Consider the following 18922-nt stretch of genomic DNA (forward strand, 5'->3'; position numbering starts at 1 on the left):
CAAATTATTAATTTTATAAAATAATTTATTTCATGCGATCAATTCGTATTTTAACCGTGCCACACATTAGTACAACATTTTCATCATTGTTAAGAAATGTAATTGTTTCATAATTAAGTTATAGATATGAAAATATTGTGATGTGTGGCATACTTTTAGATTTTCATTAGTTTTAAAATCTACCATCACCATTCTCTTATATAAAAATCCCATTATTAAATTACTTTTGGTCGTTTTCGAGCGTTGCTTTGTCGGTGAGATCAACCCCTGGTTCGGGGGCGTCTGGATCGGGCTCCGAAGCGGGCAGGCAGAGCAAATGTTATGCTTCCAAAAATATTAAAGCTGTGGGTTTAGGTTCCAAATTGGATTTCTTTGCTTCCACAACTACGAAATTTATATCAGGTGTATCTCGTCGAGCAAAACATTCTGCAATCAAACGAGCAACATCTTGATGAGGCATTCCTTCCACTGATCTGCCGTCCACCTCTAGTATCAACTGGCCAACTTCCAGACCACCGGCACTAAATGCAGCACCGTTTTCCTAATAAATAGGACATTAATAGATACATAACGGTAACAAGTTCATTAACTAATAGTAGCAAAATACAATAAAATTTGTAAGTTACTTGTGGAAATTTATTTAACGATAATAATCGATTAAATTAGCGCTTCATCTTGTTCAAATAATATCATAAAAATATTGGTTTAGAAAACGTTTACACAGTGTATAAATTTTATGGATACATTAAATAAATTATCTTAGTAATGATTTTTTCCACAACAGTTATTTGAAGCTTGCCCTAAAAATTTTTTGGACTAATTTTCTAACAACGCTAATAATATTCTAGACAAAAAATTTATTTAAATTATGCACATATAAAAATAAAGAGAAATTACTATAACTTGCCCTACGGGAAGTTAAAATCGATTTCAACTTTCCAACAGATTTTTCCTTATTGAGTTGAGAAGTTCTAGGATTTTTTTGAGTTAGATACTCTGTTTTTATGTAACAAATAGATATAAATGCACTTTTAAAAAGTTTGAAAATATATTGACGAATGCTTTTAATGCAATGATGATTGTTTTTTGATTGTCGATATAACCGATAATAATGTCATAGAATGAGAGTTGAATTTGTGTGTGAATGATATATATATATATATATATATATATATATATTGTATATATATATATATTTGTATACAACTCTATAAAATTATTTGGAAAAAATGATTAAATTTGCATATAAAATTCTGCTGTTGTTTTTAAATATTAATATCTTTTTTTAGTACTAATTAAAACATTTAACCGATCGCATTATTGATCACTGAAAAAAAATATATATACAAATGTGAAGAACTTCTATTTTAAAAGAGCGTTAACTTCAACAAAGAGAGAAAAATATATCATATGACTCTTATGGCTTCAGTATAAAAACTCTAAAATAACTAAAATTTTATATTTATTAACTTCCCGTAGGGAAAGTTATAGTAACCGCAAAAAATCGAAAATGAAAATTTTTATAGATCTTTACGTTTCAGAAGTTTTTGAATATTTTGGCATACCTTGTTTGGCAAAAATGGATGTATGTGTGTGTGTGCGTGTATGTATGTATGTGCGGATACAAATTTTCGTCGACGATTTCGGGAACACGGATCAACCGATTTGAATAATTCAAAAAACATTTGATTCGTATTGATAAGGAGACGTGCTGATTAGTTTTTGGCGAAGGCAGGTCTAGCCGTTCCGAAGATACGGAGCAAAAAGTGTCGAAAACGGTAACTCAGGTTTTAAGAGAACGGAGCGTCCGATTTGAATAATTCAAAAAATTTATTTGTATTGACTAAATGAAGAACTGTTCAAATTTTCGGAAAGGCAGGTCCAACGACTTTGGAGATATGAAGAAAAAAGTAAAAAAATGAGCCATTTGGCGGTCAAAATGAACATTAGACATATGCACATCAAATTATCAGATATTTTATAGAGATTTTAACAATAAGTATAAATTTTGTTTACATTCCTATGGGTTCCGTACCAATTATTTACAATTATTTTTAATTACTCGAATTTTGAATTGCGGTACGGGAAGTTTCAGAAATTTGCCTTAAGGCACGATGCCCTAATTGCCGTAAGACAGAATTTCACTTACAGCTAATTTATATTTATATTTTAGCAAGTTCCACTTACATGAATATTGATAATTCTGGGCAAGGGATGTTTTGTATTGGCACCTCCTTCAATGGCGATTCCCAAAATGGGTTTGCTCTTCTTCACAGCAACATGAAGATTTCCTTGCTGATCAGAAACTGCCCTGGGAGTACCGCCTGCTTCACCAGAAGCAGGTGCGCCTCCGAGCCGGGACATTGACTGGTGCCTTCGAACAGGTCCTCCATTTGGACCTGCACTATTATTTGGACCAAGCAAAGCCGTGTCTTCTTTCATATCGAAACTTCGTGAAAGTTTATGGGCCAATTCCTAGCGAGAAAATATTCAACATGTAGGTAATAAGGGAAATGATTGATTATGAGCAAATTCATGGACTGATATAATGATAATTGTATTCGGTATAAGTAAATCAATAGTAAAGAATTAGTGCAGGTTTTCCGATACCCTCATATAGTAGATTTTACTATAATAATACTTCCGAAAATAATAGTTTCAATTCACACGAAGGGCATTCTACTAGTAACGTTTTTTCGACAAATAAGTATATACATATATATTAGAGTGGTCCTCAATATGGACATTTTCGAATTTCTTTGCTCCCAAGGGCTAAAATGCTTCCAAATTAACAAAAAAATCTCGAAATCAAAAATTTAGTATATTCATTATTACCATATGTCAACTAAATTCTTGCTTAAATTCATCACTTAACCTCTATAATTAAATCCATGTGGACTGCTTAACCAAATATGTACCCATCATGGCGTAAAAATTAATTTTGCAGCAAAATATTAATTTAATTGGTGATGTAGACACACAAATTATCAGGAATAAGTTGCCATCAGAACCATATGGCTGTTATCACAGATGGCGCAAGAATTTACTGAATGACATATGTAATTAATGAATATACAAAACTTTTAATAGAATTGCGGACTATCTAAATGTTAATATTTAGAGCTACAACGTTTAGAGATTTTTTTCCATTATTTTGGAAGAATTTGAGCTCTTGGGAGCAAAAGAAATCAAAAACGTCCATATTAAAGACCACCTTGATATCTATATATATATATATATATATATATATATATTGTGTATTATATATATATATATATATATATATATATAATATATATATTGAATCTATTGTAAGTGCTCTGCTCAATAAGATGTCTTAATGTGTTAATAGAGTCTATAAATAGGATTCATATTTACATAATACACAATTTTTCTCAAACCTTGATAAAATTTCTAACTAGTACATCGCAATATTCGTGGTTCTCCGAAAAATTTATGAAAATCCAGAGATGGAAAATGTCTTAAACCTTCATTTTCCGAACTGGAATTGACCGTTCCTTATCAATTATTAGTTTCAGATACATCTTTGTTCTTTAATGCTTTTATTTATTTCGGGATTTTCAGAGTACCATTTTATTTGATTTGATTTTAGTTAGTTTAGTTTCGCTGCACCAGGCATAACATTATCATTTTTTTTTCTAAGGTCTATTTTATCAGTATGAATCAAATCAAATCAAATCACAGAACTAATTTTTTAATTGCAAAATCTATCTCTATTTTATTAAATTATCTCTAATAACTTGAAGTCATTTGCATCTTCTAACTCTACATCTCCTGAATGTGTATTGAATTATTTAAAATATATGATTCAAGACAAATGAATCATAAATGGTTCGATATATGCCAAAGTTCTTGAATCCTTTCTAAAGTGGTACATCTATATAATTATTAGCAAATATTTAAACGTCCTGAATTTTGAAATGTGTGAATAAATTTATGATTCATTCATAAGATTCAGTCCAAAGCGAAAGTACTTGCTTACATTGTTGAGTCACAAACGAAAGTTTTATTTAGTTGTCAATTTGTTTCCTTTTAGCAGAACACACGAACATTAAAAAAATACTCGCAGAGAATATTATTTTTATTTAACCTTAAAAAAACATCAAAATATATTTAAATTTTCAACCCTAACTATGGAATTTATGATATAGCTATTATATACATTTTTCACGTCGGTCCATAGAGTAGTATTTATTCCAAAACATTTGTTGGGGGAAATCAATAAATGAGAGTAAATTGTGAATTGTTGTGAAATTCATTCAAAATTCACATAATTTTTGTTTGTTTTATGAAATCATTGTTATCCAATTAATTTAACAATGCATGATTCTTTATGATGCATTATTGGAAGACAGAAAAAGTAAACTAGTTACAGAGATTACTAATCTGTATTTACATTACGGAAAAATCAGAACGGTTTCCAAATAATTATGGAAAACGATATATATGATATATTGCAAAAGTAAATCTAAAAATTGGCTAATAACAGTACTATCCTAAATAACCGTTCAAAGTTTGCAGCAAGTTTTGCTGCAGGATTTTGCAGATAATTTTGTTGCAGGAGCAAGAAAAATATTTTAATTTTACAATTATTAATTATAATTCAATTCAAATAAAAAAAATCTTAGAGAACATTTTACACATGTTGCACCTTGATCACGCAAAACTTAACTCAACATTATATATATATATATATATATATATATATATATATAAATTCCTTGCTGATTGATAAAAAAAAATCTCTGAAAGTTTTAGCTCTTAATTTTAACTCTAAGATAGTCCGCACTCCAAGGAAGTTTCTTGGTTCTTCTTCCTGAGTAAATACTTATTTTTGAAATATATCAAATTTTTGTAATAAATTTTCAATTTATGATCAAAATAAGCATATAAAATGTTATTCTCAAAATTTTGATTAACTTGTCGCTAAGTTATAAAACAAATGAAATTTTACCCATGTTATTTCCATAGAACCTTCGGTTGGAGTGTGGACTATCTTAAAGTTAATATTATTAAGAGCTAACACTTTCAGAGAATTTTTCTTTATAAATAAGGAAGCATCTGAGCTCCTGACAGCAAGAAAATTCAAAAACATTTACATTAATGACCACCCTAATATATATGAGCTTTAATAGAGTAAATATTATCATTGATTCAATAATATTTACTAAAATTGTGAACTAGTAACGCAAAATACATGAAAATCACATTTGCAAAAAACAGTTAACTAAATTTGCATAAGATTTAATAATGACATTAATTTTTGGTGATAAAAATATTCATGTTTTATTATTGATACGCTGAATGGACTTTAATATAAAATGCACATTAGTAAATCTTATACATAGCAGATATCATTTTGATAAATATGAAAGAACTGACTTTGTGTATCGAGAAAAATCAATTTTAAATAAATTCAGTTTCTTCAATTTATCATAATATGATATCTGATGGAAATATTGGCAAAAGCATGCAAAATAACATTGTGCGGTGCGTAAATTGAAAAAATGTGTGTGAATTAGATATAATAAAGTTCAGTATATTCGATGTGTGCTTTTCTAGGTAAGTATATTTTATTAATAAAGAAAATGATGATTTTTAACTATTTAGATTGGATAGATTGTCTATACAGCATGTCAATCGTTTTAGAAGTAATATGTTTCTAAGAACTAATTAGTATTCAAAAACTAGTATTAGGTATCTAAATAAAATAATGGATGAGTAAATTAATCGAGAGATTTTAGCTGAATGCATCAGAATTGCAAAAAAGTGATCAAACTGATTCAAAACATGTATATCAATATTTTAATTTTCTAAATATAAATAAAACTGATAATGTTTATATTAATCAGCGTAAATTAAATCACATAAACTGAATCAATTCTATAAGTAAATTTAATCAAACCATATCTTGGTTATGTGGAGTAATAGAAGAAATTAACTATAACATAAAAAATCGTAGTGGTTTTTAATATAAAGAAAGCAAGAACTATATTGTAACTTGTCCCTTATAAAAAATCATATTGTTCTTAGCGAAATTTATTTATTTTTAAGTTTTTATCAAATTGTTCACACTGTCAATTCGAAACTGCATTTTTTTCATTGTGGGAGAATGAAATTTTTATCGTAATTACTCCAAAATTTTCAAGAAAATTTCTTAAACTATACAAGAAATATATGTTAGACTATAATTTCCAGCCATTAATTTACAATAAATTGTTCAATATCTACGAGTAAAGTATTGCTTGTAAATTAATTTTTGAAAATAAAATAATTAAAAAGTATATAGAATTTGTTATTTTATGAGATAATGGTATGTTTTCGTCTACATGTTGAAATATTACTATCATGGTTTTTAGTATTGTAGGAGAAATTTTGTTATGAATTATTTTTTCATATGAATTAGTATAAGATACGTTGTATTTACATGATGTAATCAATTTGTTTTTATATTTGTAACTACAACTAAATTATCACTAGTACAAATATTATTAATCGTTTTAATTAATGTATATTCGCACTGTAGATAATTTTGCAGATAAATACAAAAACAAATTAATCACACCTTGCAAAATAATATTAGAAAACAAATGATTCTATTAAATACATATCACTACCTCTACTTTTGTTTGAAGACACAGATGGTTCTAGTGAAATCTATATAACATAATTAGCATGCTCTAATAAAATAATAATAATAATTGAACGATATAAGAAAATTTAATATAATATTTGATGTGTGGTAAAAGTTATTCGCAAATAAATAAAATAAAAAGATTTTTAATTAGGTGTATTTGGCTCGTCTTTTGGCTGAATTTTTTATCAAATCCATCTAGAAATTGCATTTGTTGGAGAAGCTTTGATTATTGGTTGTAACAGAATATCGACTGAATTTATTTGTTATTATGAAATAATTATTAATTATAACAGGCTGGTTATCGTTTGAGGCATATTATATAATCACGATAAAAATCATGATTTAGTTATTTAGAAATATTTTGAATGATTTTGAAATATTTATGGATTTAGAAAAATTAAATGTGGTTCATATTTCTATAACTAAATTGAATAATTTTTAATATGTGATAAAAATTGTATAACAAAAACTCAGTACCTTCTCCACAAATGAGACTAATATTCACAAGTATTATGGTTTACTTCTAACTAATATTTTGTACCATTAGTCAAATTAAAATATTGTATTTCCTATCAGGTTGCCAGAAATATTGTATATTATATTCAATACCGAATTCCAATCATAAAATTATTTTACTTTCAATATCAAAACTATCAATTCAAAGAAAAAAAAGCTCAATTATAATTTATAATTTTGGACTATGATACCAACGGTGTTTTTGGAACTAACAATGAATATATAATAAAATTAATACAATTAGAAGGAATGATAAATAATTATAAAAATGCCTTAAAGTTTGTAATGAAATGCCATATCAAAGTTTTAAAAGCCAAAACCGAATTCTTTCCAATTATGTCGATTATTAATTATTTACACATTATCGGACAGTTTCTGTGAATAGTCTAAGGCAAAATGCCAATTATACCTCAATGAATAAATCTAAGATATCATAAAAATTTCAAGCAAATTTTTACTATTATAAATCGATCAATGGCCAATTATCGATTTTAGAACACAAACTTTTAGCATTAAAAATAGAGCCAAAAGACTAAAGCCAAAGATTAGATTTTATCGCTAATATCTGCCTTTGTTCAAATAATTAATTTACCACATGTAATTATATATATATATATATATATATTCAATATATATACATATATTGAAAATCATACAAATTAACACCATCAAAACTCATACGTTATACCCGAAAATAATTAAATCAAACCAAAATAATTAATTAAAAAACTCAAAGTTATACTATTTGATAAAATACAAGTTTAATTACAAATTTAGTTAGATTAAATTTTGAAAAATAATTTTTATCATAGTGAATTACATATCTACAAGTGCCAATTACTACTGATCTATAGTGAAACACGACTACCGAAGTGATCCATGAATGAATTTAAACATTTAGAGAAATAAAAAAGTGCTAACATTCCTTTTCAATGATTTTTTGAGAGTCAGGCTGAGAAAATCCGTAAGCATCAACATGCTTTGGAAAAGATGAAAAATGTTAGATAAATATTGAGCTATTAGAATGCAGATAACTAATTTGATTGTTAGTTGATGCACACATAGACGAAACTAACGTTATGGAATATATTGAAGATGTTTTTTAGAAGTCATGACCATAAAGAGAAAAGAACCAATAATAATATTTAAATTATATGAAATTATCTATCAATATCTAATACGTAGATTTTATTTTTATATTTAGTAGCTTGATTCAATACGATGGCTTTCATTAGTAAAACATAAATATTTTTTGATTTGGATAGGCAAACTAGGTATTTTATTTATAAATTTGTTAATAGTATCATATTTATCAAATAATTAAAAATGTTTTCATAATGTAGACATTTATTTCTAAACAAGTTGATTCAAACCTAAATAGGGAAGGACAAGGAAATCTTTGATTTGTGGTGCTCTGACATGATGGACCTGCCTTCGGTCAGACTACCGTTTATTATTAAAAGTTAATTTAAAGAATTCTCATTGCGGTATTGTAGTAAAATGTGAAATTTTTTTCTAAAATTTCAAATTTTGGCAGACTACAAAGATGGCAGATTTCAAAGATTTGCAGACTACTCACACAAAAAAGTGCATTCTATTGGTACAGACAAAAAAATTAATCCAATTTTATGAAAATGCTATAAAATAAGTGCTAAAGATAACCAAATATCTGGTTTTATAAAGATGAGATAATTCCGTATATTTTTTTCTAAAACTTCTCATTGAAGATAAACTAGCTAGGCGACAAAGTATTCAATTAATAATTTCACTTTATAGAGAGAAATCGGTATACAATTTTCTATTGTGATACTGTGTTAAATTATGTTATTAAAAATTCAAAGTTAGTCTGCCTTATTCTTATTATTGCATGTATTATCCATTAATTGTATATGGATATGAAAAAATAGATAGGATAGATAGAGCGATGAAGATAAAATGTTAGACTAGCACAATTCGGCATGAAAATGAACAGCCGTGATATAATTTTCCTTTGCATCATCAATTAATTAAATTTAGCCATCGTAGTAGGTACTCAATCCTTTACCATCTAAAATATTGGTTCAATTCTGTATGATTGGTTTTAATTGATATTAAAAATTTGTGCAGACAAAAATGAAATTTGAATAGGAGGTCATGACAACGCGCACACGCACAATGTCATTTTGCACTTACTAAAGGTCTTCCCCAGTACCAAGATTTAACTCTTTGCGTCCACCCGCCCAGCTGTGACCGGAGTCCCTCCAAGTAACCACACTGAAATCACATCACAACACAATACAATAAGTACAACACATTACATTTGGATAAATGATTTACAAACACATGTGAATATTATACATTTATATCTATTATATGTAATAAATACTATGTATACATTATGGATGTTTTCGAATTTCTTTGCTCCCAAGGGCTCAAATGCTTCCAAATTAATTTAAAAAATTCTTTGAAAGCTTTAGCTCTTAATATATTAACACCAATATAGTCCGCTCTCCACCAAAAGTCTCTTGGTTCTTCTTCATAAGTAAATACTTATTTTTTGAATATATCAAATTTTTGTTGTAAATTTTTTATTTATTATCAAAATAAGCAAATACAATGTTCTGCAATGAAATTCTCAAAATTTTGGTTTACTTGTCGCTAAGCCATAGAAGAAATGTAATTTTATTCGTGTTATTTCCATAGAAACTTTTGGTTAGATTCCAGAGCTGTTTTTTCAACAATTTGGAAGCTTTAAGCTCCGGGGAGGAAATTCGAAAACACCCATGTTAAGAACCACTCTAATATATATATATATATATATATATATATATATATATATATACAAATTTTATTTACTAGCAGTTATCATAGAACGTACTCATGCTTGCATTATTCAGAGAAGAATATATATAAGAAGACTTAGTATTTGTTTGAAATGATCATCCATTTAGTTCTATCTATAATTCATTAAATTATTTTATCAAGACGTTTTTAAAAAAGATTCATAATTGCTCATAGTCAATCGATTAAGAAAAGTATAAATCCACCTGAAAACAATAATTTTTGGCAAACATTATATGGCATCTATTTATGATATTTTTCAACTTCCCATAGAGTAAGTTTTAGGGAATTCAAAATTTTTGCATATACTCTGTTTTCAAAGGTTTCTGAACATTTGGCATACCTCAGACAAAATGGATGTGTATGTGTGTATGTATGTGTGGATACAATTTGTTGTCGACTTTTTCGGGAGTACAGCCCAACCGGTTTGAATGATTGAAAAAGCAATCGATTCCTATTGATAGGAAAATGTGCTGATTAGTATTTTGTAAATGTCGGTCTAGTCGTTTTGGAGTTACGGAGCAAAGAGTGCAGAAAATAGAAATCGAGCTTTTGAAAGAACGGAACATCCGATTGGAATGATTCAAAAAAATTCAATTAGTAATGATGGGAAGAAGTGGTAATTAACTTTCAGCAAAGACAGGTCCAGCCATTTTGAAGATACTGAGCTAAATGTGCAAAAAATGGCAGTTTTTGAGAGAGCTAAGCCTCCGATTTGAATGATTTAAAAAACTATCTGCTGGTGTTGACGAAATAATTGCTTTTAGTTTTTTTTATATATCGACAACAATTCGGATTTTAATTTTAATTCTGGCCAAAGTTCTAAAACTCACCTATATAATTTGAATAAATAATTTTAATTTTGCAATTCAGTTTATATAATTCTTATAAATATTAGACAATGTTACTGTTTTTATAATAATCTATTTAAAAACATTTAATATTCCTCGAATATTTAATTTCGTTTCTAATTTGCCTTAAGGCACGATGCCATAGATCACCAGTTCATTTTATGAATGTAAGAATTGTATAATTTGTAATTATTATTTTGTATAATTAATCATTAATTGTATTACTAGTATTAGTTTTTCTGTAATCGTAGTTGATACACATGAACATGCACTTCAAGTGGAATAATTTATTGAGATTATCTAGAAATTGAAAGTAATTTTTTCCATATTTTTACGTTCCAGATTTTTTGATCTATCTAAGGAATAGATATAGCCCTGTATATAAATAATCTGATGTTTAAATATAATTTTCTGGACACGATTTTTAGGAAAAATATTAAAAAAAAAACAAAAGGTGTATGTTTGCCAAGCAAAAAAATAATTTTACAAAATCTAGGATTCCGCATTTGTCCAACAAAATTTTTAGAACTTATTCATGAAGAAGACTCTGAACCAATTATTTTAGCAAAATCTGCGAATATTGTCCATAGATTAAAAATATCTGTGCGAAGTTTCCGTGAATCTACTCAAAGTATAACATTTTTTGACAAGAGACAGTTTCAAAAATGACTGGAATAGTAATGATGTCGAACAACGAAAAAGTTTACGTGGTCTCTGATATTTTTATTAATGCATAAAATGTTAGTGAAGTATTTTGTTTATATTTGTTGATAGATTTTAAAATGCAATCTTGAAGATCAGAATTCTTCGAAATACGCTTATTTGTTGAGAACAAAAAAGCTGACTAAATGGACAAAATGAACATCAACAAACCATGAACAATAAAGATCATGTGGGGTACAAAAACCTATGCATGGAAGGAATTTTCTTGCAGTTTACTATTTGATAATGGCTTTCAGTATCAATATAACATTAGCTCTAAGATTTCATGCTTATAATCTCTACTTTAAATCTCGAATCGTCGGCCTATGTCGTTAAAACTAATAACATCTCAAATAAGATGAAAATAAAATTGAGACAAACTGATTGTTAAATGCACGACAAACGAATAATGAGTAGCTGACACCACAATGGTGGAATAAATGATAGTTTAGTAACATTATATCCATTGTATATAAAATCTTAATAAAAATTAGAATGTTCCAGCAATTTCAAAAACTACCATCATTTGTGTTAAATTAAAATTATATACACATGTGGCTACTTTTAAGTGGTGAGACTGAGTTGCAAACATTTCCATAAACATTATGAGCCCCATAATAACAAGGTGGCAGAATTAAAAAATTAGAAATTAAAAGTTTTAAACGTGTGCAACGCCGTTTTACTTTAATTGTAGGGATTCAGGTGTATGCATTTCATAGAATTTTTTGCAGTATTTGCCATCAACAGCAATCAGTCCAACGAGTCCTATGAGATATTGTGATGACTTCTTAATGATGTGGTTGGACAAATAGCAACCCAACGCTTGCCTAACCTCTATTTGATGATTTTTTAGAACTTCGTGAATTATTCTTTAGAATCAATAACATATTGATAAAATAAATACAAGATACTCGATTATTTTGAGCTCAACGTCGCGCGGCGATATTGAAAAGACAAGCCAGTTCATAAACGCAGGACAAAAAGACGCTAAAAAGTATTTTTCAAGGATATCGCAGAGCATTGGGTATATCATTAACATTAATACAGCGTTTCAACAATCTTTATACGAACCTTCATTATTAATAATTTAAAAATTCCATTTAACGACAATAGTGATTTAACAATTCACTAAATAAGACGTATTATACGAGAATTTCTAAGAATAATCTTTATTTACTTTTCTAGTTTTATGTTATTATTGTGATTTTTTAACTTCCCGAAGGAGAAGTTTATGTTTTCGCTATTGTAATAAAGTGTTGAAAAAAGTTTTTTCTACGATTTTTATGATTTTTTTGACAGTAGATACCATAGTCTTATAGATCATACTAAAATATTACGGCCCTACAACAACTCGTTTAACTTTAAAAATTCGTCAAAGTTTGCAAAACTTAGTATTGTTTTTTTAGCATTTGTCAAAATTAGACCTTTGATCGACGTTCTCTCAAAAACGCCAGAACCGATTTTAGAAATCTAAAAGCCATTTGATGTATCTCATTGAGAACTATCGTTCGTCAGTTTTGGATGGTCTGCCGAGCCGTTTCTTTGTAATTTGAAAAATAGTGTTAAATTTCTCGTCCACATTTAAGCTCAAACTACCAAATCAAATTTAAAAAATCAAAAACTGTTCGCAAAAATTTAATTTGGAATGATACTGATTAGTTTTAGGTGAAAATCTATCGAGCCGTTTTCTGGTAATTAACTGTTGACAAAAAAAATAAGCCGATTTTATAGAACTTTTTTTGGCGATATATATCTTATAGAACTTACTGAAATATTACAAGCTTACGACAAGTAGTTTAATTTTAAAAATTCATCAAACTTTGAAAAAAGGAGTAGTTTAAAATTTACTTGGTATAACGATAGAGTACTTGGTCTTAATAAATATACTAAACCATTAAAGTCCTACAAAAACTATAATATAATTTTCCAAAATTAAAGGATATATTGAATAAAAAAGTAATTTAGACTGTAAGTCTTATATTTCTTTCTATAAATTTATATTGTTCAATTGAGTAAATGATGTAGAATCACTGATATGTCGCATAGTCTTAAGAAATTACGGTTTATGATTGTCAATAAAAAGATATTCATATCAATAAGTTATTGTAACTTTATAAATAGCTTGATTAAGAATTAGCACGTAGAAGATCGCAATGATTGGCAACATAGTCGAGAAACTTAATATTTTGCAGGGATAATAAATATTTTTAGTTTGAGCATGTTTTGTACCCTACAAGAAATGCAGAAAATGTTAAATATTTAACAATACTAGTTTATAGTCCAGAGAAAAAATCGCAAGGTTAAACTTTTTCAATTTTTGAATTAAAATAGCGCATTAACTGATATACCAACAATTATATTGAATTAAACTCATAAAGAGTTGACTTGTCCAATATTTTGTTAAAACCGTGCTTTGATGATTTTTTTTAACAAAATTGAACGAGATTTTTTCTTGATACTTCTTACTCCTAATTTTTTTAATTTTTGTATAAATATTAAAGTTTTTTAGATTGTAAATGAATATTAGAGTTTTTGAATGGTAGTCTTATTCTATTACATAATGGTTCCAATAAGACTATTAATTTTCTTTTATTTGTTTTACATACATATTTAAAATGCAAAAATGCAATTTGAGAAGAAATAATATAGAATATTAAACTATATTAGCTTATTATAAAAATGTTCCTAATACATATAAATTATTTTAAAAATATTTAAGTGTTGCACTATGTAATTTTCAGAAATATTTTTGCATAGTATGTATTTGTATTTGAATGTTCATTGAATGTTCTATAATTCGTCAATCAAAAGGTATATTTTCTTTTATGTATTTACTTAAAACTGGAATTATCTTTTCTAAAGTAGTATATACATTCAATTAAATTTGGACATAATGCTCAATATGAATAAGACGACCAATATTCTGATAACTTATAAGTATATCAAAATAAATGCTCAAAAATATTGTGATGTACATATTCTGCCAAAAACTTTTACTAAATCACATTCTAAGATGTAGTTGTATAAAAAAGTGCAACGTAAACTTAATTGGATTATTATTTCTTTTATCAATTTGCCATAAATTAATTTCCACCTGAGAAAGGTTATAGAGCACTGTCCTTCATCATTCGTACCTCAATAAATGCGTATATATGCATTCAGTGTCAGCTTTATATACGATAAAAACTCGGCATTCAGAGGGACTGAATGCATTTCTTAATAATTTATTTGTTTGTTGGTTCCATCTCTTGTTAATTTTTATGTAGAGAAATAATATTTTTAATGCTTTGCTATTAAACTTGGGATTTGCTCAGATTGGCTTCGAACACTACAAGGATCGTTGTAAGAACTCGTGTATGGAATATGAATCATAATAAACAACCTACGCTAATGTTTTTATTTATGAAGGCGTAATTTCATGTGATTTATTCAGTCTTTTGTCATTTTAATTACTATAAGTCTGACTAACGTGGGTCGGCTTTTACTTCTTGGAAAATGCATTCCAGAACGTTCCCATTACTAATCTTTACCAGAAACTAATCAGGCTGACATACATCTACTTTGACACCAGAAAATGGTTTCGAAAGTTTTGGAAACCAAACAGAAGAACAGACGTAAATTATTATGTGTCTTGTAATTTTAAAAGGAGTGTCGTTTGTCCTTTAAATTACGAGGTGAAATCTGAAAACGGATCAACCTTGTTCAGCACTTCCGAAATATAAAAAAAATGTCAGCGTACAACTTCGAAGTGAATTTTCGATCTAGACATTAATTTGATTTTCTAGTGTGGTCCAGATGAAATGGTTAATTGGATAATTGTCATATATATTTGTGTATAATAATTATATAATTATTATAAAAAGTATAAATAGTTAAAGATTCATCAGTGTTTTCTATTTATATATTCGATTCAAGTTTGAAATCAGGAAATATGAATTTTCAAAATATTTTTTATATTTTTTATTAGTAGTAATTATGTTTCGACTATTCGATAAATAGCATAACAAAATAATCAAAAGTCCACTTTAATTTATACATAATTGCAGTATTTTTTAGCACAATCAGAATGATTTTGTTGCTCTATGTGGAATCTATTCTGGGAATATAACATTTTATTGCTGTAAGATAAGTTTGCTTATTATGAATGTTTTTTTCTATGAAAATGTAGATTTATTGCAAATGAGACCAACTTTTAACTTATACATATTTTATACATTATTTATAATATATTAATAAGGTGTTATGAACATAAAATCTCGCATATTCAGAATATATGAATCATGAAATACGTTGGAAAACTATGACTCATGGAATACAAGATCAGGATCTGAATTTTAGAAGAGTTTAGTGACTTGAAAACTTTTAATTTAAGATTTTTTTTTAAAAAAGAGTATTATTTTTATATAGAATTTCTTAGGATAATATATACATATAATTTTTATTATTATATAAACAGTGCTTCTGTTAATTTTAAATATATATATATATATATATATATATATATTTATTTTCCTGAATATGAAAACTTTGTTCTTAATTACGAAAATATTTTAAACTTTTTTCTCTTTGCCTATTTTAGTTTATCGCAAATTTAATTATTGACATATTCCATTTTATCACTATGTTTCTAGCAAAAATAAAGCATCTTCACATTTGATTTTTAATTTTATTTTGCTATTTTGAAATCATATCCATTTTACTTCATACTAATTACCTAAGAAAATATATCATATGCAATTATGCATATCATTACCTATGCATAATTGCTTTTCATATACAAAGTTTGGTAAACACATAATTTTATAATATATTTTCGTGAAATCATCTTTGGGGGCGTCCATTAACCACGTGATGGATTTTTTAAGGATTTTTGCACCACCCCTTTTCCCTTGATGATACATGGTGATATTCAAAATTACACCCCCTCCCCCCATTTCACTCTCCAAACATTACGTGTATATTTAGTTACGAGAAAAAGTTGTACATTTTTTTATCTTTTCTGAAAAGTATGGATTTAAAAAAATAGATAAAAAATAAATACACGTGATATATTACTATACCTCTCTTTCTCGAACGTGATATTTTGTAATTTTTTCTCCCCCCCCCCTCACCCTTAAAACCTCAATTGACTAATAGACGACCCCTTCCATAGTTAATATATATATTTTGTGAGAAAAGCCATATAACCCATTAAAATGTATCGTTTTTTTCGAAAGTATGGGTACAGCACTAATCACTGCATGTATTGTCACGTACATGACACTGACCTTAAGCACGTGACTGATGGACGTTGTTCGGAGTACCCTTGTTTTGGGTCATTCGATCTTGTCCGAGAACGTCGTCGTAGATATAATATATATTCAGAATATATAAGCCAGCTATCAATATATTTTATGCAAAAATATGTGGGGAAGGAGTTTCCAAAATTTAGTTTTCATAATAGAGTCCTAGTAATCACATCCTAGATTTTTTTGGACCTAGTATTGAAAACCTAGATTGATATGAACTAGAGATGAGCTTATCATATCCGAAGCCGGATCGGTTAGGATTTGACTCCGCTTCAGAGAGGAGTTATATCCACTTAACAGCTCCACAACTCCGACAACTTTGAAATATAATACTTGACACAAATGTGTTCTCCAGTGTGTGTTAACATATCTAAGGATTTATTAGAACTTTGGAAATAGTTTACAAATAGTTAAAACATTTTTGTTCATTTTATTATAATAATTACTATTTTATGCATTTCAATATGCATACAAATCTCAAATTGACAAAAAACTTGGGAATCAGAAACAATTTTGTAATTATTTTTGAAGAGAAAATATAGAATTCTTTGAATATGTTTATTTTTATATGAAAATAATGCAGTAAACCTTATATTATAATATATGAAATAAGTAAATCTTTCACTAAATAATAATACCTCACATTCTTTTATTATATCCTTTTCGAGAAATGATTATATACATTAGGTAGTTTAATTAGCATACTATTACATAATTATAAAATCATAATAATTTTTTTTTTTTAAAGTTATAATATAATACTAAATATTTTTTAGCTGGTTGTATACCATTGAAAAAGCTCATTTACGGACAAACATTATCCTATACAGAATATAGAATACAAAATAGCATTATTTTAAGACGAGGCAAAAGCCAATTCTTTCGATCCAAATCTTTGTATTAGTAAAAAATCTCAAGCAAATATCTGCACATGTTAACAGATTTGGTATCAGTTTAGGGAAGTCGGATATGACAAATCCTGTGAGACAACTCCACTCAAATTTATTCCGAGGTATCGGAGTGATAACTCCGGAGTGAGTTATCCATTTCTAATATGAACCAATTGTTCATTCTATTAGTACAAATAGACCTTATATATTTATAGACATACTATTACGATCAACTCAAAATTTTCCCAGAATTTTTGTAATTTCTTATAGAATATTTGCAGACTGATAATAATTTATCATAAAACGAAATTACTTTCCACTGACTGATGTGGTCTCAAAAGAAATCTTCCTTCTGATCAGGCTAACGGACCGTTAAGACTGAAAGGCGAACAGACATATAATCACATTTGGCATCAAATTATGCTAATAAAATCTGAAGTTAATAAATTATATAGAAATTGATGACATATCAATATTTGAGATCAACAAATCTGATTCTGATCATGCTTTTCATTGTCTCCCCCACACAAAGTTTTCTTAGTTCTGTATCTTATAGTCCAATCATTATAGTAAGTTCAATAATTTGGTTTGGTACAATAATAGTCCAGTCATTTTTTAAGCTTAAATTAGGCAAGAATCTCAGAATTAGAGATACCTAGCTGTAAGTCTGTAAATACTTATACACCCTTAAGTTGTCTCTAAACCTACATATGGTATTGACACGCTACTATATGTAGCTTTTGAGACAACTTTAGTGTGTCAATTTACAAGTATTCACAGTCTTACGGCTGGGTATCTCGAATTCCGAGATTCTTGCCTAATTTACGCTTAAATGACTAGACTATTATTATACTAAACAAAATTGAACAGGTAAATTGAAAATAGTTCAATTCTTAAATATGATTGTTTACAAAACTAATAAAAGTTTAAGTGTAAACTAAAAAATGCTAACCTAGAAATTTCTTCCAAAAAAGTTTTATGCAATTTGGTCGGTAGAATTTGTTTAAATTTATGATTATCAAAAAACATTACAGAAAATAATTCTTAGAATACGTGATTATCTGTTATATAGAACAAAACCGTAGAAGAAAACCACATTCGTTCCAGATGAGGTATTTCTGAATACAAAGATTTTGTAGAGTAAATAAAAACGACTTATTATGTAAATGCTCTCCAAGTAAAGAGACGGCTTTCTAT

General features: G+C 27.6%; 1 protein-coding gene across 2 annotated transcripts in view; it reads right to left on the reverse strand.

Annotated features, from left to right (window-relative positions):
- Positions 1 to 213: 213 nt before the first annotated feature.
- Positions 214 to 18922, reverse strand: part of LOC113372786 — a 66368-nt gene continuing 47659 nt past the window's right edge. For both annotated transcript variants that reach the window (XM_026613126.1, XM_026613127.1), the window contains exons 3-5: positions 9347 to 9427; positions 2188 to 2475; positions 214 to 541 (exon numbers count right to left, since the gene is read on the reverse strand). In XM_026613126.1, coding sequence (XP_026468911.1) covers positions 320 to 541; positions 2188 to 2475; positions 9347 to 9427 — 591 coding nt within the window. In that variant the 3' untranslated portion in view covers positions 214 to 319. The remainder of the gene's footprint in view (positions 542 to 2187; positions 2476 to 9346; positions 9428 to 18922) is intronic.

This window comes from Ctenocephalides felis, unplaced genomic scaffold, assembly GCF_003426905.1.
Source record: "Ctenocephalides felis isolate EL2017-DRISC unplaced genomic scaffold, ASM342690v1 CF-g0.4_SCAFFOLD_01604, whole genome shotgun sequence".
Taxonomy (NCBI): Eukaryota; Metazoa; Arthropoda; class Insecta; order Siphonaptera; family Pulicidae; genus Ctenocephalides; species Ctenocephalides felis.